Source organism: Leopardus geoffroyi, chromosome E1 (assembly GCF_018350155.1).
Source record: "Leopardus geoffroyi isolate Oge1 chromosome E1, O.geoffroyi_Oge1_pat1.0, whole genome shotgun sequence".
Lineage (NCBI taxonomy): Eukaryota > Metazoa > Chordata > Mammalia > Carnivora > Felidae > Leopardus > Leopardus geoffroyi.
Genome location: NC_059330.1, coordinates 26,121,905 through 26,144,158, shown reverse-complemented (window position 1 = coordinate 26,144,158; position 22,254 = coordinate 26,121,905). Strand labels below are relative to the sequence as shown.

Sequence of the window (22,254 nt, the reverse complement as noted above, 5' to 3'; positions counted from 1 at the left end):
TGTTTATATATATATATATTTATATATTTATATATTTATATATTTATTATTTATTTATATGTTTTATCTAAACCATTCTTAGTTTTTAACATCAAATGTGTAATAAAATTTTAAATAGATGTCTTTCCAAATACCCCCTCCAGCGTTCATTTTATTAGGTTTATTCATTTGTAAAAAGCAAAGCTGAATTTGACATGTGGCCTGCATTTGTGAGATATATATATATATATTTATTTATTTATATATATATAATATATAAATAGCTATTCAGCATGCAAAGAGTTCAGTGATTTCCCAAATTTGATTACAGAGTTCATACCAGCCCCATGGATGGTCTGGTGACGTTCGATGCTAAAGAGCTGGGCTGGGGACTACACGATTCACCTCACTGGAGAATTATCCTTGCTCTCTGAGCTCACTGGCTGAATTTACTGGAAGAAATGAATGTTTTCTCAATTCTTGTTTTTATTTCTGTTGGGCTTTCTTGCTCCAGAGGCGAGGATTTTCTGGGAGAACAGGCTCTGCCTGGCGGCAGCTCCGATGTAACCTCCTGGGGACGTTGCCAGGTGAAGTGTGTTTCATAATTGCCAGTCACAGGATGCAGATGGTGCCTGAGAGGCCGAGTCTTATGCACCGGAGAGTGAGAAACTCTATGTCAGGGACGGAGGGGAAGGGCTTTGTACTGTATAAGAAAACCTGAATGATGACAGAGATGCTATTGGTTGCATTTTCCCTCCTCTCGAAGGAAAAAAAAACCTTTTTTAATACTCATCAGGTAGCACTTAGCACATGACCTTCTCTGAAAATCATCCCTCAGACCTCAGAACTCCAGGGATCAATTTCCAGGCCAGTAACTGAGCAGTCAGCTCTACTCTCAGAGCAGGCTTTTGTGGCTTAGCTGAGTGCACGTCTCAGGTAGTCTCACAGAATCTCCAGAAGCCAAAAGAGTGGGCCTCCTGTCCCCCAAACAAGATTTTCAGCTTCTTTGCTAACAGAAGGCCAGGAGCTCTAAGATGTGCACAGAGCCCTCCCACCCCAGCAATGAGAATCTTCCCCCAACTTTCCCTATGAGAGAGACTGCACCACCTGGCCCCTGAGTAAATCAAAGATTATATTATCCAAATCTCTAAACTCGCATGAACTCTCTACTCCCATCCCATCCATGCACATGTCAAGACATGTGAGATAACAGTGGACCCAGGTCCCGCAGCCAAAATCGCTTCTTAGATAATTGTAGTTTTTTTTTCTTGTCATGGCCTCAATCGTATATCAAAAGATAGATGCTCTCCAAATGTACGCATGTACAAACACACACACACACACACACACACACACACGCATACATCACACCCTCTGAAATACCTTCCTGTGTTTCTTGGTAGTGCAGGCCACCCACAGAGGTTAACACTGGATGAACATGGTCCTGGGGCTGTCGAGAGACATGGGAGTCATCCGTCAGTCCAGTTCTCTACAGTTCCCATTCCTGAATGGTATTGTAAGGAAGCCTCCCGGGACAAGGAGAAGCTTTGAGAGTAGAGAAACTCATTGGCAGCATTCAAGTGTGGAGAGGGTGGCTTCCTCTCACACACTGCAGGGAGGCCTCGCTCCCTGGGGAAGGAGGCGGCGGGCCCCCGCTCCCGCTCCCGGACCTGAGACTGTGAGAGCTGATTGTAGACGCTGAAGTGGGTGTTTCCTGGTGGCTGGGAGCTCTGAGCAGAGATAGTAGGCAGCCGAGGCATCATAGTGGTGGCGGTGAAGTGTGTGGGGAAGGATTGGTAAGGCACAGTCTCCATCGTCTGAACGCTGTAGCTTGTGTACGGTGAGACCGATGTCCACATGTTACAGCTCAGTGGGGGTGGGGGCAAGTCGTCCACACCAGACACCCCAGCAATCTCGGGCCCTGAACCTGAGTACATACAGGCTTCTCTTGGGGTCACCTCACTGCAGTAGGAGGGGCTCAGCATCTGTTGGTCATAGGGAGGGGGAGAGCGGAAGTAATGATCCTCCCCCACTGCAGGGGGAGCCTCCAGATAGGATCGCTTGCAGGGCAGGTCCAGGTGGCGGGCACTGTCTGCTGGAAGACAAAGAAACCTTCAGGAAGGGCCATTTCTACCAACCCAGGGCCCAGAACACCCCTTGTGGATGCCAAGACAGCCTACCCTTGCCATTCAGGGCTTGCCCTGCCCCATGTTGTCATGGTACTCCCAGAACCATTTTAATCAGCAACAGCTTTTATGAGGTGGTGGCAGCCAAGAAATGGTCAGATTATGGACACTGCTCAAAGGCCACAGGGGATACCACATCAGTGGACATTGAGTGATGTGGTTAGCCAGGCGGCATATAGCTTTCATCCTTTGCCACCCTGACTCTCAGGGATGGTAAGAGGCCTTAATGTGCATTAGCATTCTTAGGCTAGGCCCACCCTGGCCAAGGAAAGTGGAGGCAATTGCCAGGCCAAACCAGGCCCAGAGGCCACATCTGTCTGAATTAGCCAGAAAATTAAAGCCACAATGTTTCTGCCTTAATCCTCAGCTCCCAGGAAGGCCTTAGCAAGCCAAAGCTACTCGCAGGCACGTTCGTATTACTTTTAGAAGAAGAAGTAAACACTACATATGTTCAAAGAAATCCTGGCAGATTGTTATTATACAGATTCCAACACAACAGTATTTACAAAATTAAGAAATGGAGTTGATAATAAGTAAAAGGTGACTTCTACTTTTAAGGCTAAACTGATACTCTCTTTGGGGAAAGATGACATCAGCTGCCCCAAACCATGTATGCATGTCTTTCAACCTCCTCAACCATGACAGCTTGACTCTCTGGAGTGTCACATCCTCCCGTGGGACCCAGGGATGACCCAGGCCTGAAGACTTGGGCAAAAGACCACTAAACAAATTTAAGAACACTTGTCCAAAGGCTTAACTTGGCCTCCCTCCTTCTGTTTTCTCTAGGGATTCATTCTGGGAGCTGTGTGTATGCACAGGGCAGGGTGGCCTGGGGGATGAGTGGACTGAGTTTGAAGGCCTGCACTCATCTCTCCACTCTGCCCCTCTGGAAGCATCTTCCCTGAAGAGGAGAAACTTGCCTCTCTTTTCACCCAGCTCTCTCACCCTTACTCATCCCTCCTTTCTCTCTTCTCTCCAAATTCTTCCTTCCTCTCAAGAGCACTAAGCTCTTGGACCTGCGAAGTGGCCCCGTGACTCTAGGTCAGGAGTGAGCAAACTTCCTCTGTAAAGGGCAGACAGTAGACATTTTAGGCTCTGTGGGCCGTAACAGAATCTTTTGCAGCTATTTGACCCTGCTGTTATCACACGAAGGTGGCCATGGACAGTAGTTGAGCAAATGCATATGTCTGTGTTCCCATAAAACTTTATTTATGGATATTAAAGTTTGAATTTCACATAATGTTCACATATCATGAAATAGTCATCCTTTGACTTCTTTCAACTACTAAAAAAATGTAAAACCATTTTTTATGGCTCACAGGTTGAACAAAAACAGACAATAGTCCGGATTTGGATCAAGGGCCACAGTTTGCTAACCTCTGCTCTAGGTCATTCATTCTAACAGGACGAGAGCAGCAGATACTCAGAACTCTACCAGCTGCTCCCTAGGAGCTAGAGAGAACATTCTGGATTGTAAGCAAAAGTCCCTAAAACCCATTCCCAAGAGAATCTCAGGGTCCCTGAGGGTTCTTCTGGTGTAAACACCAATCATCTGTATTTTATATATGGAGAAACTGAGAACTGCTACCAGAGCTCAGATGTGCCAGTTCCCAGCTCAGGGCTCTTCTTCTCCAAAAGAAGAAGAAAACATTTCTTTTGCTTGTCTTCCTGGCTCCCAATCTACATCCACAGTAGTTTATTTCCATTCTCAAGAAGCCTTTCCATTCTCATGACTCTGGGTCATCCTTGTTTTAGGATTGAAGTTGCTTTGATAAATGACAGCCTCAATCTCAAAATCTCTGGACTAGGATGCTTCAGCCTCCTCCCATGCTTAGAGATGGAGTCCAGCTGACTTTGTGTGATCTGCCCATCCCGTGGAGGCTCTGAAAGCAGTAGCTATAAAGCAACATCTGAAACGGGGGAGGGGTACCAGTGTCTGGGGACACCAAGACCACAAGCTGTCTCTGAGGATTCTGAAGTCTACATTAAAATCAAGAATTGGGGCACGTGGGTGGCTCGGTCGGTTAAATGCCTGACTTTGGCTCAGGTCATGATTTCGCGGCTTGTTTGCTTTGGGCTCTGTGCTGACAGCTCGGGACAGCTCGGAGCCTGGAGCCTGCTTCAGATTCTGTGTCTCCCTCTCTCTCTGCCCCGCCCCAGCTCATGCTCTGTTTCTCTCTGTCTCAAAAATAAATAAACATAAAAAAGATTTTAAATCAAGAATCAATATTCCTGCACGGGGCCTGACCATGGTCCCTAACCTTTCAGGCTTATTCTCCCAGGCCACACAATAACCAAGTGTGTGTGTGTGTGTGTGTGTACCCATGCATTCATGGAAAGTGTTTGTAGGAAGAGCTTTATCCCTCCTCTGACCCTCTAGGGCTTCCAGACTTGGAGAGAACTACCTCGTCTTTTCAGGCAGTGATAGAAGAGACTGGAGTCCCTCTGGGCTGGGAAGGTGTTGAGGGGAAGGTCCTGTGGCTCGGCCGCAGCAAACTGCACGTGAGCACCATTCTCATACTGGTAGTGCTGGAGCGCCTGGTGGGCACCATGCAGGGGGCTGACGTCAGGCTTGGCTGAGAGCTGGGTGGAGACAAGCCTCTGTCTCATGATGCTTTTTGAGATCACAGGATATTCTTTGCTGGAGGTGTGGGAGGACAGTCAGAGGGAGACAGGAAGAGAGTAAAGATACTTTGAGGGTTACCAGGTCTGTGTGCCTGAACCCAGCCGGCCTGCCCTCCCTACCCCAGGCCTGGCAGCCCCACCTCTGTAGTCGGGCCACACGCAGGTCGCTGTCGTCACTGCCCCGGAATCCCTTGGCAAAAGGGTTGTTCTCAATTTTCAGCTGTGTGATCTGTCAGGAGAGGACACACAGAGTCGCTGGGGTAGAGGGCTGGACTGGCTTTGGGCCCTCCCCCACTGCCCCAGGCACATTCAGAGCCTGGGTAAGTTGCACACCCAAGCCCAAGACCAGCTGCAGTCTTGCTGGGTCCTCCTTGGCCTCACTGTTCACATCTGGCTCCTCGCTAGCTTTCATCCATTCTACTAACTGCAGACCTTCTGATTCTGTCTCCTGTCCTCCTGTCCCACTGTGCCTGGAACAGCTTCCCATCTGTGTCACCCTTGTCCAGTGCAACTGCCACCTCAGCTTCCAAGTGACCGTACAAATCTGACTGTCAATGTTCTGCCTAAAATTTGCCACAGCCTATGGCCCTTCCCCAGTATCCCCAGCCCACCTTGCCAGTCCCAATATGCATGATGTGAAAAGAGCCCCAAGAAGGGTAGCATGGGCAAAGGCAGAGAGACAGGGGACAGCAGCCCATGCAGGGGTCTGGAGGCAGTTTGGGACGGTCAGGCTATGGAAGGGGGTGTAGGGTGGGAGGCGGACCTCTCTGACTGCAGCCTGGGAATGGCCTCCAGAAGGCTCAGTCCTGGCTCTTCTACAGCTGACAGTACCCTGGGCTCCTTTCCCCATTCTCTCCCCTTCCTTGACAGGCCAGAATCAACTTTTAAATCCCACCAGGGAGAAGTTTGTAGAACAAAATGGCTAACTAACACTCAAGCCACAGGGCAAGATCCATGCTCTTGGCTTCTACAGTTGCCAACTTGGTCCATTCTCCGTAATTACTTTGCACTGAAGATTTAGGGGTCTGGTCTACTTTCCTGCTCATCATCCAATTTCTCACTGCTCTGAGGGACAATATAGGTGTCTGGGGCGTCTCAGCCGCACTGCATGGGGACGTCACTTCCTGCCTTTCTGTAGTAGCACAGAAATGCCAGGCACCATCAGCAGCGGGGGCTATGGGGGTGGCCGTACCTTGTGATTCTGGTAGGAGGTCACAGAGATGAAGGAAGTCTCTGGGAACACATGGGTGCAGAAGGCTGTGTTTTTGGAGCCAAAAGCATTGTTCTCATCAGCCTTCACGATGTGTAGCCGTGGCTGGTACTTGTGCATGGAATTGAGGATGATCTGGAAGAGAAGTGTCTCTTTCTGAGCTCCAGGTCCCCACCCTGGTCTCAGTCAGCTGGCCTTGGGCTGGCTTTCATTCTCCTGAAAGCCCAGGCTCCAGGGCCTGACTACAGCCAGAAAGGTGCTAATGTTCCCAAGTGAAGAACCAGGTCCCCGAGCGCCAGTTCAGCCCCCATGTTCCCCACTCAGCCTCTCTGCTCTGGAACCAAAACCTGGCCTTCCTAATGGCACAGACTGTTTTACTGCAGTAATGGAGAACCAAACATTTAAAAGCTCAAGTGACCTCAGTATATTGTAGCAGGTGGAATTCCAAGCCGTAGGCAAAGTCCCAGGGTGCCACTGACTTGCTGTGTGACCTCAGGCAAATCACTGGACTTCTCTGAGCCCCAGCTTTCATATTTGTAAAATGGAATCCTAATATATAACTTACCCCTCAGGTTTCCTGCTTCAATTGACTCTTTACCCAGATCCTCTCATTCTTCTCCCACCTCTCCTGCTCCTCCCCACTCCCCATCATGTGACTGGCCTTTCTTATAGATACCTGACTGGATGTGCAGAATGGCGGAGGAGCGGAGGAAAGAGTCCCACTCTGACTCTTTTCCATCTGTCTCAACATTTGCAGAGGCCTGTGGAAGGGATGCCGGGGAAACCCAGCTGCATCCTGCCCTCAGACCTGCCCAAGACACCTCACAGCCTGGAGAGAAGCTCCATCGTGGACTAGAATTCCAGGTGCCGAGGTAGGAGACAGCAAAGTTCCAGACATAATGCCAGAGAAGGCCGGAGGCCCCAGGAACCTACTGGCCCTTGGGGATGCCTGGGACTGGGGAGGAGGGCCACCCCACCAGACACGAAGAGCCCAGGAGGCTTGGCCCCAGAGCCCCGGGAGTAACACACAGTAGTTGCTGCTCCAAACCCGCTTCATTCAGCTGTGCCCCACGGTAGCGGCTGAATCATGTGCCATTAAAATGTATTTTTTATCGTTGACATTTGCCAGACGCCCTCCCCATTGGAGGCAGGACCAGGAATTTGGGGCATTTTATCAGCACCGCTGCTTTTGTTAACCCTTTGGCTCCTATCCTGGCTGGGCAAGGCCGGCCCTCTGGCCCCATTCCTCTCTCACCTCCTTTCTTTCCTTCCTTTCCTTCCAGGAGTGCCCCTTCCTGGGCTAGCCCTGCTGGCTCCCACCTTTCCCCATTCCCAGTGACAGGCCTGATGCTGAAGCTTGTTGCAAGATTAAACCCCTGAGCGACCAGACTGCCAAAAGAAAGGCCAGAGCCAGGCTCTTCCATGGAAAACCAAGGCAGAAGTCTTAGTCTGGGAAGGCTCCACTTTCAGCACACGCTGGGGACAGAGACAGCTCAGAGGGCAGGCTCAGCTGAGGAAGGAGGTGGGTCAGGAGCTGGGCTGTGGCCTCTGGCTTTCCCTGGGCTCCTCAGTTTGGCCCGGTAGCTTCATCCAGCAGGAGCTTGCTTTTCTGCCTTCTGCACTGGTTGTGCCCCACTAAACCCCAGTGATAAACTTCTGGACTTTCAGGGCAGGTACAGAGCACTCCAAACCCTCAAGCCAGGTCCTGCAGCTGGGGACCCACTGCTCAACTGGGAGCCAGCCAGATTAAAAAAAAACAAACAAACAAACAAAAAAAAAACAACTCAGGGTGGACACAAGTTCTCCCTTGGGAAACCTCAATGGACATCCATTTCTAGGAAGCTGGGGAGAGGGGCTGGAACTTGGGAAACACCTCCCAGTCCCTTTGGGTTACTCTGTCAACCTGCACTGCTCCCAGCTGCAGGAGTCCACAAAGGACCTAAGTTCCCAGAACTAAATACCTGAGGTGGCCTGGATGCATCCAGAAGTCCCCAGATTCCCACCTCTGGGCCTTTTCACATGAAGTTCCTTCTGCTCAATTTTCCTTTCCCATTCTCTCTCACCTTCTAGGGCAATCATCTCAAGGCCTAACTCTTCTGGGAAGCCTTCCCAGATTACTAGGTCCTGTTCTGAACTCCTGATGCTGACTGAAACTTCCTCCCTGTGCACTGTCTGCCTGGCTGTTGTGTTGCTTCCTAGTGGCTTCCTATTTCTTCTTGTCCCTTCAATTAAACTATAAACCCCTCAAGAGAAAGGGCCAGATCTTTTACTCCTTTTGTACCTCTAGGCTCCTTTACCCCGAAACAGGAACTAGTAAGTACAAGGCAGGGTTACAGGACCGGGGAGACTTGGGCCATGATCACAAGCTCCCTGTCCCTTCCTCTCCTGTCTTTCTTTGCTCACTAGAGACAAAGTAACCTCTGAGGCATTTTTCAGGTGAAACACAGTGATTAAACATGTGTGCAGACAACCTCCCCATGAGCACTTGCACACTGCAGTTCCCTGGCCACGCTGGCTCTCCTAGTGCGGGGAGAGCACAGACACCGGACTAACAGACCCAAGGCAGATGCAGGCATCTGCATGGTGAGGCTGGGCTATCCCTTCAGGACACCTTCAGACCAATGACAGCATCCACCCTGCTCCTCTGCCAACTGGGCAGTCACAGGCTGTGTTAGTCCAGCCAGAGTCCTGGGTATTATCAACTCCCCTGCTCCTCACTGTCACTCACCTCCAGGTCCAGTCAATGACCAAGTCCTGTGACTCCATCTGCAGGATAAAAACCTCTCCATTACCCCACACACCCTTGATTCAGGCCCACCATCTCTCTCCAGGTTTGGGACCACCTCTTCCCTGTCTACATCTATTTCCTCTCCATCTTCACATGCCACGCATCAGATCAGGTCACTCCCCTGATTAGAACCTTCCAGTTCACCCAGGAACACTGCACACTGCTTGAGAGCGGCACCTTTTGTAGTTTCTCCTCTTGCCTCCCATGTTCCCCTCCCCCAGTTCCTGCCAGCATTTAGAGCTCAATATATGTCTTATATCTATAATGCCACCTTTGATGGTTCCCTCTTGCCCCTTGGGTTAAAAGCCAAACTCCTTAGCCTATCAGACAAGGTCCCCTATTGACTGAGGTGGAGAGATTGCCAAACACACCTTTTAGGGGAGGGAACCAGAATGGCTGGCAGGGAAAACTGGGAAGAGAGAAACTGCCTGCAGGGGCAGGAAGGAGCCACTAGGGGGGTGCAATCCCAGACACAGAGAAGTCAAGAAGGGTCCAGAAGCTTCTATGGATTTCTGTTCACCAGTGATAAGTCTTGAGCAAGCTCTTCCCCTCCAGTCCCTATCTATAAAGTGAGGCCTTCAACTAGGAAGTGGTCCCAAACACCCCTTCTAACTTGGACAGTCTGGAACCTGGACAGGTGTCTGGAAGAAAGTCCCCTCATTGAACCAGTGCAAATATAAAGTGGAGCCTCAGCCCCAACAGCCCAGGAGAATGTGAAACCAACTCCGTGACTCACACCTGGCTTTACTCGGAAGTTCCCCAGGCGCCACATTAATCTCTTTTGCCAGAGTCTCACATTTATATTTGTGGCAGAGGATGCTGGGCCAAATGGACCAGCCACATCAACAAACCCCACTACATGACTGGTCCCGTTATTGTTTTACAGAAATGGGATTCATTATGTTCTGGCTACAATTCAGAAGCCTGTTCTATTTTAACAACTGTGATAGTGCCAAACATCCATCTCCTCGAGAGATCTCCATAGCGTGCTTGGCCAATGAGGTCCAGATTTATCTGCATTAGAATCACAGAACATTAGGGCATGGAGAGGCAGACCTTAGAAATCATTCTAGTCCAACCTCCTAATTTACAGACGAGGAACAGGAGGCTTGTAGTGGGAACATGACTTGCCCAAGAACACATAGCTGGTTGGAGACAGAACCCTGAGAAGATTCCAGACGACCTTCGAGAGAGCACACACTGCTCTCAACAACATATTCAGTAACGAATAACAAAGTGTCAACCAAACACCGTACGAGATGAGGACTCACCAGGCCCTATTGTCCATCACAGAATGCAGTGTATCTGAATGCTAGCCATACAAGTGTGGCTAATGTCCATTTTGTCATCTATTAAAACCAGATTTTCCCCTGCATCATAGTTTTACTTTCTAAGACTACCTTCTCCATCCTCCTTCTTACACTCTCCAGTCCTGCAAAGAGGGAAGGACAGAGACAGGATCTACAGCTTACACAAAAAGAAGAGGAACACCTGGGTGGCTCAGTAAGTTAAGCATCCAACTTCGGCTCAGGTCGTGATCTCACAGTTTGTAGGTTTGAGCTCCACATCGGGCTCTGTGTTGACAGCTCAGAGCCTGGAGCCTGCTTCGGATTGTGTCTACCTCTCTCTCTGAGAGAGTTCTGTCTCTCGAAACTGAATACATGTTAAAAAACATCTTTTTTTTTTTAATTTTTTTTTCAACGTTTATTTATTTTTGGGACAGAGAGAGACAGAGCATGAACGGGGGAGGGTCAGAGAGAGGGAGACACAGAATCGGAAACAGGCTCCAGGCTCTGAGCCATCAGCCCAGAGCCCGACGCGGGGCTCGAACTCACGGACTGCGAGATCGTGACCTGGCTGAAGTCGGACGCTTAACCGACTGCGCCACCCAGGCGCCCCAAAAAACATCTTTTTTAAAGAAGAAAAAAAGCGGAGACCCAGAAAGGTAAGTGGCTGAAAGAATATTTAAACTAGAACTGAGTTAGCCTTAGGTCTCACTCCCAGGGCAGCAACTCAGGGTTCCAGAAACCCTCTGCCTTCTCCCACAGTCTCTGCACTAGCAGCCAGTGTTTATGGAGCATAGCCTAGGTGCCAGGCCCTGTGCCGAGGAACCTACACACATCATGTAATTACTCTTTACGACATCTCTGTAAAGTAGGCATTATTATTAGACCCACTGACTGTGGCTCAGGGAGGTGAAGGAATTTTCCCAACCTCAGACAGCCAGTGGGAGGCAGAGCTAGAATTGATACTAATTTCTGAGCCTGAGCTCATATGTGTACCTGGCCAGGGGCACCAGGCCTGATCTGGAGTGTATGGGGCATCTGTATCTCCCAACACATCCAGCAAGGGCTCGGCACATTGTCAGGGCTCAGCAAATGTGGGAGAAAAAGAGGAAAAGAGGGAGATCAGTAGCTCTGAGTCCCTACTGACAAGTTGACAGCATAAACTTTGGAGGGATGTCAGCCCCTGGTGGAGGACATGCCTTCTCTGTCTAAACACCAAATACCACCCCCTTCATCCGGTTCACTCATTCACTTACTGCTTACCAGCATCCACTGTTCCAGACACAGTAACAGGCACTAGGATACAATGGTGATTTAACCTTATGGTTTCTGTGGTGCCTAGGTGGCTCGGTCGGTTAAGCATCTGACTTCGGCTCCAATCATGATCTCATGGTTTGTGGGTTCCAGGCCCCTGTTGGGCTCTGTGCTGACAGCTCAGAGCCTGGAGCCTGCTTCGGATTCTGTCTCCCTCTCTCTCTGCCTCTCCCCCGCTCATGCTCTGTCTCACTCTTTCAAAAATAAACAAACACTAAAAAAAAAATTTTTTTTTTAATAAATAAGTAAATAAACCAAAAGCAAGCAAGCAAGCAAACAAAAACCTTATGGTTTCCTATCTGGTGGGGAAGTCACACCATAATCCAAAAACCAAGCAAAAGTAAGTAGTGAGAAAATGTACTGGAAGGAAGACTGCATTTATAATAGTAATGAACAAGATGAAATATCTAACAGAAAACGTGTGGGACCTTATGAAGAAAACTTGAATATACTTTGGAAAGACAAAAAAGAAGACTTCAACCAAGAGAAGGGTATTCCTATTAATCCTCCCTAAGTAAAATTATAATTTCAAGCAATTCTAATAAAAATACAAATAAGTTTCTCAACAATATAAGCTGATTCTAAAGTTCATATGAAAAAAATAGATAAGACTAGCCAAGAAAACGCTGAAAAAAAAAAAAACAAAAAAACCAGCAGTGGGGGACCAGCTCTGCCAGACACTAAAACCTATCATGAAGTCTCAACAGTTAAGGCACTGGCACATGAACAGACACAAATTCATATGGGGATTTAGTGCACAGAAATAAGTCATCCTAAGCCAAGTAGGAAAGAGAAACAGTCAATTGCTGGTGTCGGGACAACTGGATGGCTCTTTAGAAAAAAAGAAAAGTTGGATTCACACCTCATATCGAATGCCAGAAAAAATTCCAAAAGGATCAATGGTTTAAATGTAAAAATAAATCCATAAAATGCTAGAAGAAAACACAAGAAATTTTCCTTACAAGTACGGAGTGGATAAAGGCTTTAAACTAGTCAAAATCCAGAATCCATAAGGATAGAGCAATACATTCAGTCAAAAACTTCTGTGTGGGAACACCACTATAGGTAAAATCAAAAGGCAAATGACAAACTGGGGAAACATCCGAGCAACTCCTAACACATAGAAAAGCTAAATTCTCCTAATTTATAAAACCTTCTAGAATTAATAAATGTTCAGGGGCGCCTGGGTGGCGCAGTCGGTTGAGCGTCCGACTTCAGCCAGGTCACGATCTCGCGGTCCGTGAGTTCGAGCCCCGCGTCGGGCTCTGGGCTGATGGCTCAGAGCCTGGAGCCTGTTTCTGATTCTGTGTCTCCCTCTCTCTCTGCCCCTCCCCCTTCATGCTCTGTCTCTCTCTGTCCCAAAAATAAATAAACGTTGAATTAATAAATGTTCAAAAATCTGAGAGAAAAAATGAGCAAAGGATAGAGACAGACGTTCACAGAAAGGGAAAAAAGATGCCTGACCTTAGTCATAATAAAGGAAATACAAATTGAAACTATAACCAGTATCTATATTTTACCCATCAGACTGGCAAAAGTCTAAAACTTTGCTCTCCCACCCTGTTGGTGAGGCTACAGCAATGGTGGGAATTATACATCAGTTAAAACCCTGATGGAGGGTGAAACTATGAATTACAAATCCAAATACCTTCTGACCAAGCAGCTTATCACACAGATATACTTGACACACGTGTAAAATGCTATATGTAGAAATTTAATTAAAAGTGCAAAAATAGGGGAGCCTGGGTGGTTCAGTTAGTTGAGCATCTGACTTCGGCTCAGGTCATGATCTCGACGTTTGTGGGTTCGAGCCCTGTGTAGGGCTCTGTGCTGACAGCTCAGAGCCTGGAACCTGCTTCAGATTCTGTGTCTCCCTCTCTCTCTCTGCCACTTCCCCGTTTGCACTCTGTCTCTCTACCTCTCTAAAATAAATAATAAACATAAGAAAATTTAAAGATACGTAGATAAAAGAGCAAAAATAGGCATCTTAATTTCTTCAGTAAGGACTGGCTACATAATTTATGAAAGAAATGTGCACTGAAATTCTATGCAGCTGTAAAAAAAGGGAAAAGGAAGCTCTATACGAACGGAATGATCTCCATTTTATACTGTTTACAACGCAAGGTGCAAAAAGTGTTTATAGTATGCTACCTTTTGTGTACAAAAGAAAGGATTTGAGATTCTGTATTTTGGTTGTATATGCAAAAAGAAATGCCACAAAGAAATTAGGAACAATGGTTATGGGTGGCAGGGATTGAAAGAAACTGGGCGGATAAGGAGCCAAGAGGAGAAAAATGGTTCATTACAGACATTTTTATTCATTCATTGATTGATTTTTAAGCCATGTGACTGTATTTCCTACTCAGAAATAAACTTGATAAATAAGTATAAAACTCTTAGTGTGGTAAGTACTAGGACAGAAAGGTGCATGGCACTCTGAGAGCCAGAGTGGGGACCCTGAACCATCTCTCTGAAGAGGTGGCATTTGAGCTTGGATCCCAAGGCTCAGGAGTAACTAATTAGGTGAAGAGCCATGTGGCCAGAGGAGAAAGTAGCATACAGAGGGGACAAGTGCATGCGCCACTTTGTGACCAAGAAGCTGCAGCCCACACCCCAGCCTGGAGCTAACTCGGCCTCTGGAACCATTAGACTTTCTGCGTCAGAAATCATTTGCTGGTCTTCCTCCTCAGCAATCTGGGAGTCCTGGGACATAAGAGGTGGTGAAGGCCATTCCTTCTCTCTCTCTCTCTCTCTCTCTCTCTCTGTCACACACACACACACACACACACACACACACACACACACACCACTGCAGCCATCGGCTCCCTGCCTCCAGATCAGGAGAAAAGTAAGTCCCAGCCATCTCCATGTGCTGCTGCAGGATGCAGGCCCCGTCTCAGTGAAGCCCGCCTCAACTTTCTGAAGCAGCTTCTCTTTCCATTTCATGGTTACCTGGCCCAGGACCCTGCTGTGGATGGAAGGGGATGGCAGGTAGGCAGCAAGGGACTGGCAGTCTCTACAGCCAGCAGAACAGAAGTGGAACTGAATCGGGCCCTAAGGCAGCAGCTCAGTCCTAGCCCCCAGCCCACAGGATCCTTTCTGTCCCTGCTTGCGCTTACTCCCAGAAACCGGTCATCATCCCTGAACCTGCCCCAGGAAGGAACAGAGGCCTTCCTTGACTACAGCAAAAGCCCACAAAGAGTTTTCTAGTCAGAACCCTGTGCCAAAACATGTGGCCATGTGGTCTGAGGGGTCCCTGTTCCCTGTATGTAGGACAGGCTGCCAAGCCCAAGCTCTCCCCGGGACCCTAGGCTGCAAAATCTCAGTTAAAATCCCTGAGATACTATGAGACCTGAGGGAAAAGTCCAAAGCTCATTTGGCTGAGAAAGGTCCTCAACGCCTAGCAGATTTTATGGAAAACTGAAATTGAGGAGAGCAGCACAGAATGAAGGGCTTGTTTGGGGCAAATTCATAGTATATCAGATGGCTCTTTCCCAGGCGCCTGCACTGAGAAGCCAAACAGGGTGATGAAGGGCTCAGCACTCCCACTGGTGCAGGCCAATGAGCAGAAAGCCATGGTCCACGTGGCTTATCTAGGAATATTTAGCTCATCTCCACAGCCCTCGCCTGCACAATCAGAAGCTGTTCCCTCTCCAGTGATGCTCCAAATAGCTGAAGATATGCCAGCTCAAGCCTTGGGTGCAGAAAGAGGTGGACAAGCCAAAAGAATGCTGGACTGGGAAGAGAAGGTGTGGGTTCAAGCACAGCTCCTTTACTCCCAGCCCCTGAAACAATCACATCATCCCTGAGTCCTGGCACTGTACGCAGGGTGCTGTGACCAATAAGCTGCCTGTGCTGGGTAGGTGCGGGAATGGGGAGAAGGAAGATGCTCTGCATCCCAACCCTCTGGAGAAAGCTGTATTTGTGTCAGGAGTATCCCTATTGCCAAGGAGACATGAGTTCTTGGCAGGCACGGCAAGTGTAGCCAGGGGCAACCCCCATGTCACAAGCCCATCAAGCAGCCCAACTTGCTCAGACTCAAGACCATATGCAGGATTATTGCAAACCCTTCACGGACTCCAGTAGAGCCACCAAGGAGGCAAGCCAGGCTGGGAAAATCTACTGCTGGGCTGTGAAAGCCTCTCTCCCACTTTAAAAAGCCCAGATTTTCAACCACTTGAGTCCCACCCCTGCCACTTTCTGCTGGGGTGGCAGGGGTGGGGTAAAGGTAGAAGAGTCATCTGAGGCACCCCTGCAGTTGGGAACCATGATAGCAAGCTGTGCATCTGAAATTCTCACCAGAACTTTGACGCCTGGGTACTTTTGGCCACTCACCAAAACATCTAGCTCTTGCCAAGCTCTGTGCTCCCCCCAGTGGTCTGTCCCATGGGGTCCACATGCACATTTGGGGGCAGAGACCTGCCCGCCAGCTAAGCTCCCCAACTCCCAGCACAGAGGCTTTCACTAACCTTTCCAGGTTAGTGTCATGGCCTGGGCAAGCAGAGGAGGACAGGTAGGGGTCAAATGGGAGCAAAGTCTTGGCCAGGATAGTGCCCAGTAAGACCCAGAAGGCCCTTCTGCCCCTCGATTAAAAGGGCAGTGGGTGCTTGGCCAACCCTTCCCATTAGATCAGTGGCTTATCTCTGCCCCCATGAGAGGTTGGGGCTGCACATTTCTGCCACCCCTCGCCCACAGCATCAGCCTGCCTTGCATGGGAAAGCCTGTGCTGCTCGCAAGATGGAAAACTCAGGGGTTAATTACATTAATTAAGTATTCTCCTACTTGCTTGTTTATAGATCACCAACTGAGAAAAAAACTAAACAGACTCTGAGAAAATTAGAACTAAGAGCTGCCTGTCAGTTATATACCAATCAATCAGAAATGACCCATTGCTGGCATTTTCCATGAGGAACTATGATTCACAGAATTCTGATTTGCATACAACTCCCCAGAAATGGAATTTAGATATAAAAAAAGGCACATACCTGCACACCCCTCACCCCTGCTTCCCCTACCACCATCCACACTCTGAATGTTACATGTATGGCCTGGGCAACTGCATATAGCAGCCTCTACCGCACCCATGCTCCACCCCACCCCATCCTATACTTCCAGGGTACCGATGGGGAATGGAGAAGAGCAGGGCCTATGCCCTGGCAGATAATACCAGGTCCCCAGGCTTCAGTTTACCACACACTTGAGCTAAAAATTTCCACATAAAATGCTTTTTGTGGGCCTGCCAGAATCAGATGGGGAAAGAATGAGCCTCAGCAGCCTGGATGGGGCGTCAGCAGCAGCATCCCTGGGGCTTCAGAGTCTCTCTGGCAAGAACCAGGTCCGAGGCAAGGCCAGGAAGGAGCTGCCATCCGAGCCAGAGTGAGGCCTTCCCTTCCAGAGGGCAGGGGCTGCCAGGCCAGGCAGACGGCATACTCCAGAGAGAGGCTTTGGAACTCATAGTGACTCTTTCCCAAGAAAGTTAACTTGCCTTATGCTCCAGCAAGGCCAAATTTGGGGAACCTGAAGCTGAAAGATTTGATCCAGCATCACTGTCCTTGTCATAGCTGCCATATTTAGAGCCTCCCATGTGCAAGGTGCCTCATGCATATTCTCTCAGTTAATTCTCGCAACCACGAAAGGTTTCTAGATAAGGAAACTAAGGCTCAAAAACTTGCCCAGAGTTACCCAGTTAGCAAGTGGGAGGGGAAGGATGTACATCAGAGGGACTCAGACTCTGGGCTCCTTCCTCCAACTGGCCCGGCAAGTGCCAAAGCCTGGAGCTGGATCCCCAGAGTGGATTCTCTAGAGCTCCATCCCTACCTAGCCCACCCCCAGCACTGCTCAAGGACTGGCTCTCAAGGCCAGGCAGTCTCTTTCTTACATGACCGAAGGGGTCCAGGTGGTTGTTTGTGAGTTTCAGCTTCTGGAAAGAGACTAGCTGCCGCATCCAGTGGGCCCCGGTGGCAGGAGAATCGGGGTGGACATAGAGCCTTCCTGGCATGGCGGGCTCAGCCTTCCCGGCCACCATCCTGCCAACAGAACAGATGATTACAGCAGTTGATTACTCTGGGGTCTGGAAAAGCCCAGATTCCCTGTCCCCTGTTAGAGCAAATCCCCATAGACTTGAGGGGAAAAGAAATCACTACTAGTCTTATACTCTCAATTTCGGACTTTGTGAGTAGGAGTGTGGGTCAAAGGAGAGAGTGCTGAGGAGGAGGAGCAATTATGAACCTCTTTTATTTTACTGCAGTAGAAAAAGAAAGGGAGGGTACAGACAAATGTGATTATTTGTGATTATTTCAAAGAATGGGGCTAATCACAAATATATTGTGGGGCGATTTAGGCACCTCTGTGTATGTATTACAGTTACAACTTTAAAATGTTATAAATTATATTATTTGGAGGGAGCTTCTCAGAAGACCTAGACAACTTTCAAACTGCTTGTCCCCAAAAGAGTGCTCACCCCCAAGGAAATTAATTGGTAAACCTCCCCTCAGTTAGAGCCTGCTCTGAATGATAATCCAACCCAAAGAGAGAAGAAATAGAAACATGGCCCTTGGCAAGACCTGGTCACCAAATCCAGCCTCCTCAGCCAGGTCTCTGCTGGCCCCACTACCAGCCTACTGTGAAGCCCACATCCTGGCTAGCTACTAATTCAGTCAATCCCTCTTTCTCCTTGAGCGCTGTCCTGGGCTCTGGGGGCAGACAGGGTACTAAGAAGGTGACCTTAGGAAAAGTAGCCTAGTGTTTACTTACCCAGCCCCTGTTTTGCCTTACAGCCCACTTGTTCCCCCCAGCCTCTTGCCAGAGGGTCCCATCATCCAACCATCAGGCAGCTGCCACTCACTCTGAATCGACAGCTTAAAGGGAGGGCTCATAGCCAGACAATGAGGAACTAAGTGGAAGAGCAGCAGAGAGATGTCATTGGATGTCTAACCATCCAATATCAAAGTCCCTCAAGCAAACAGCTCCCATCCTTCTCCCCAGTGCAGCACTACCAGAGCCTAAATTCATCCAGTGTTCGTGTTCATCTGTCATCCCACAGCATAGTCACCAATCTTGTTTGCCCATGGCTGTAGGGAGAGAACAGACTCGAAATCCACTGAACACTCAAACCCTGCAGCTCACTTTCAGCTGTAGCGGGTGTGCAGACATTGGCCGACCCTGCAGCCTCTGCAGGCTCAGCTCCCAAGACTGCGGATCTGGGCAATCATATGAACTAACTGGTGAGTCCCTGGACCAAACATCAGGTGCAGATGGGTGTGGTGAGTGGACAGAGCAGTTCAGAGAAGGCAGATGATGTGAGGGTCCCAGGTTCTTACCATTTGTTGTCACAGAACTTGTAGCGGTGGTCATCCGCAGGGACGATGTCAATCAGCAGGATGTACTTGGTCTTAGGGTTCATGCCTGTGACTTTTACCTTGTAGCTGGGAAACATCCTCCTAGGGGAAGCCAAGGTGTGAGGCAGAGGCATAGACAGAGCATCAAGAGAGATGCCACCCAGGGGTGAGGGAACAGAAGGCCTTAAGAGACACCAGCCCTGATCAGAACTGTGTGACCTTGCCTCAGCCTCCCCCTACACAAGGGAAAGTTTGCACTAGCCGTTCTCTCTGGGTCCAGGTAGCTTCATCTGGTCTGTATGCCTAGAAAGAGGGTTTACATGGCTTCCCCAATGCAATTCCCTCTCCCCAACAATCCCCTAATATTTAGGGCAACTGGTTGTAAGCAGCTAAAGCATAGAAAGGATCCAGGATCATGAGAGAGGATGTCAACACCAACCTGGCTGCTTAATTTCCCTCCTGCCCTTTGCCAGTCCCTACACAGCTGAAGTTCTGGGCTGCCATTACAGGGGGTCAGAGCAAAAGACTTCAAAGCCCTGTCGGTTGCTTCTGTAATCAATGGGGTATCTCCTCTGGGCCTTGTCTCTGTGGAAACCCTCAGGCCTGGAACCAACTCACAGAAAAACAAGAAAGTGTTGCTAGGATCCAAAGTGTTGTTTGGATTCTTTTGGTGTGTTTAGCAGAGGTGTTTAGCCATGTGAAGACCTTGCCTGGGCTTGTGTATACTAACTGGGTACCAGGTGAAGTCAGTTCAGGAGCCTCATGGAGACAAGCATGGATTCTAGAACCACTCTGCCATGGTCCACCAGCCTGGCCCACCCCTGACAAGTTTTGAGGCATTGGGCAACTTGCTTGGATCTCATTCTCTGTGCCTTGGTTTCCTTATCTCTAAAATGGGGATATTACGACCTATCTTATAGGTTGGTCTGTGGATTAACTGAGTCCATTTGTGACTATTACCACTGACTCCCACTGCATTCCTCCCTCCTCAAACCAGTGGATGACTTACCTCTGTGAAAAAGGATTCACCAAAAAAAACAGGAAGTTTTCCAGTTTCTACAGCTCATGCTAAGACTATCCAGAACCCTGGGGCTCAGTGAATATTCTAGAGACGGGCTTCCCCAGACCCCTCAACACACACACAGGTACAATAGCATATACACATACCTGCAGGGGCAGAGTTCTGCCCCTTAGTCATCGAGTCCCTGACACTGGACTTCTCCAGAGGGAGCAGACAGAACTTTACCACAATCCTCCTCAGACACCCCCACCCCCTCCCAGCTGATCTCCCACAAAGGTGTTTCCCCAAGAGAGAGGCAGGATCCAAACCTAACTGAAGACACTAAGGACATCAGGAACCAAATCCCCTGAGTTGGGAAAGTGCCCAACCAGTCCACTGAAGGAAAGCCTCACTAAGAGACCATAAGGGGAACCTCAAGAGAAGCTGCCCTAGACACTTCAGACCCCCGTTTTGTCAACATGGGTACCAGTTTACCAGGGTTTCCAGAAGGGATCAAGGCCTTTACAAGCAGGCAGACCCTACAGCAAGCCCAGGCCAGGACCCTGAGGTGGAAGGTTCAGTTCTACCCCTGGCCCAGCCTCAGCCTGTTCACCCTCTCTCTTGCAGGAGGCAAGGCCTGGGAGAGCACTGCAATGGGCCAGGGATGTGGGAGGTATGTGGCCATGTGTACGCTCAAGGGCACGTACTTGAGTACACGGTGGAGTGCGCATGTGTGCATGTGTGCGTGCCTGGAGGGAGGAGGGAAGTTCTAGCTGCAAGTCTAGGGACTTATAAACCGTGTGGAAGAATTTGTCTCAGATGTCAATTGAAAGCATTTTCAAATGTCCACCCCACCCCCTCTCCAGGAATGGGGGAAGTGAGAGGGCTCAGGAACCCAATCCTGCCTGCTGCTTACCAGCCCCTGCCCAGCCTGGGGGCACAGCTGGAGCCTGCACCACCTTCTTTCCTGGCCCAGCCTCTCCCCTGATAGGCCTAAAGCTGAAGCAGGGAAGGCATCAGCTGCCTCACTTCCTCTGCTCCCCGGGGAAAGGCCAAGAATCCTGTCCCCTCCAGGTCACCATTTTGTAACTGCTACAGGAACTGCCACAAAATGGGGCAGCCCTGGTTGCCCTTGGGGCTGACCTGGCACCAGTGCCCTGCGCTTAGTCTGTTTCTCCTGTAATCACTCCAGGTGGCAACAGCAGAAGGCAGACATGGCTTCCCCCCAGGCCAGTGTCCACAAAGGGGTCCAGGAAAAAATGTCCCGCTACCACTTTGACACTCTTCATAACCTAGGCTGAGAAGGGGATGAAGACCCTGTCCTTCCCCTTCTCCTACTCCTTACTACACTTCATCTCAGCAGCTCAGGAAGCCAGGCTAAGATCCACTAAATGCTTTTTAGAAGGCCTGTAAGTAGCCTGTGCTCAGCTCCCCAAGGCACGGAGCTGGTGTCCTAGGATTTGGCTTCACCCAGAAGCTGCCTAAAGACTGGATTCCTGACCGAAAACACCCTCAGGGAGGTTTTGCCAAGAGTTGGGGCAGGGAAGGAAGGTATCTCCTAGCTTCTGCCTCCCCTGCCTACCAATCCCCCCCTTCCTAGGGCAGCTGCCCTTAGAAGCAGGGGCGGGGAATGGGATATCTGGTCTGAAAAGGGACGCTGCTCCAGGCTGAACTACTCAGGCTCAGTGAACTCCACTGCTTTCCTGAGAACCTGTATCGGCTTTTCGGTCAGGGTCCAGTTTGGTGACTGCTTCTGAGAACACGGGCCCTGGGGACCCTAGGCACTATCACTGCCCCACCTAGGGGGCTCCAGTGGGATGAAGGGCACACCCTGTGGGGAAAAGGCTGAGTGCCAAGGGGAAGTGTATGTTCCACCCACCCCAGAAGCCTCCTGCCACAGCTGAAGGCATCTGCCCTTGCCCTAAAGTTGAAGCCCCAGGCGCAGCATGGGACCATTCACCAGGTGGGCATGACTCCTGCCACAGAGGCCAGGCTGGGTCTGGGAGCTGTGCCATCCTCTCTGGTGACTCTACACTATAAAGACCCTCTCTACTGAAACAGATGAAAAGGATAGGGTGAGATCAAGTTGTTTCTGTGACTTAGGACGTAAAATGTACCTGAAAACCAACATCAATGGGGGAAATGAACACCTGGGGGAGCGGGCAGGAAAGGAGGGAAGGACTCTGAGCCGCCAGTGTCCCACTCTGCCCCGCCGCCAGCGCTGGCCTGGCCGGAATCCCTGGCTCGCCCGCCCCGGACACCTCGCGGCCCCCAAGCCCCGCGCAGTCGAGCCTTCGCCCCACCCTCTCCCTGCGCCCCGCGAGCCTCCGGTCCGCGCGCCTGACGCCCCCTCGGGGCTCCTGGACCCCCAGACAGAGGGGCGCTCCCGGCACACGCGGAAACGGCTCCGCCGGGGAATAAACAAGCCGCCCGCCCCGCCGGCCCGGGAGGAGATGAAAGCTCGGGATTTCTCCTCTGATCACGAAACAGGCTCTGAAAGGATGCGGGCTGGAGCCTTTATCTACTTCA

General features: G+C 49.8%; 1 protein-coding gene across 3 annotated transcripts in view; it reads right to left on the bottom strand.

Moving 5' to 3' along the window:
* Positions 1-1,247: 1,247 nt before the first annotated feature.
* Positions 1,248-22,254, bottom strand: part of TBX4 (T-box transcription factor 4) — a 31,512-nt gene continuing 10,505 nt past the window's right edge. For 2 of the 3 annotated variants that reach the window (XM_045488192.1, XM_045488191.1), the window contains exons 4-9: positions 18,708-18,827; positions 17,267-17,414; positions 5,983-6,135; positions 4,931-5,019; positions 4,571-4,806; positions 1,248-2,074 (exon numbers count right to left, since the gene is read on the bottom strand). In XM_045488192.1, the coding sequence (XP_045344148.1) occupies positions 1,449-2,074; positions 4,571-4,806; positions 4,931-5,019; positions 5,983-6,135; positions 17,267-17,414; positions 18,708-18,827 (1,372 nt within the window). In that variant the 3' untranslated portion in view covers positions 1,248-1,448. The remainder of the gene's footprint in view (positions 2,075-4,570; positions 4,807-4,930; positions 5,020-5,982; positions 6,136-17,266; positions 17,415-18,707; positions 18,828-22,254) is intronic. The other variant, XM_045488193.1, reaches the window with a different exon arrangement.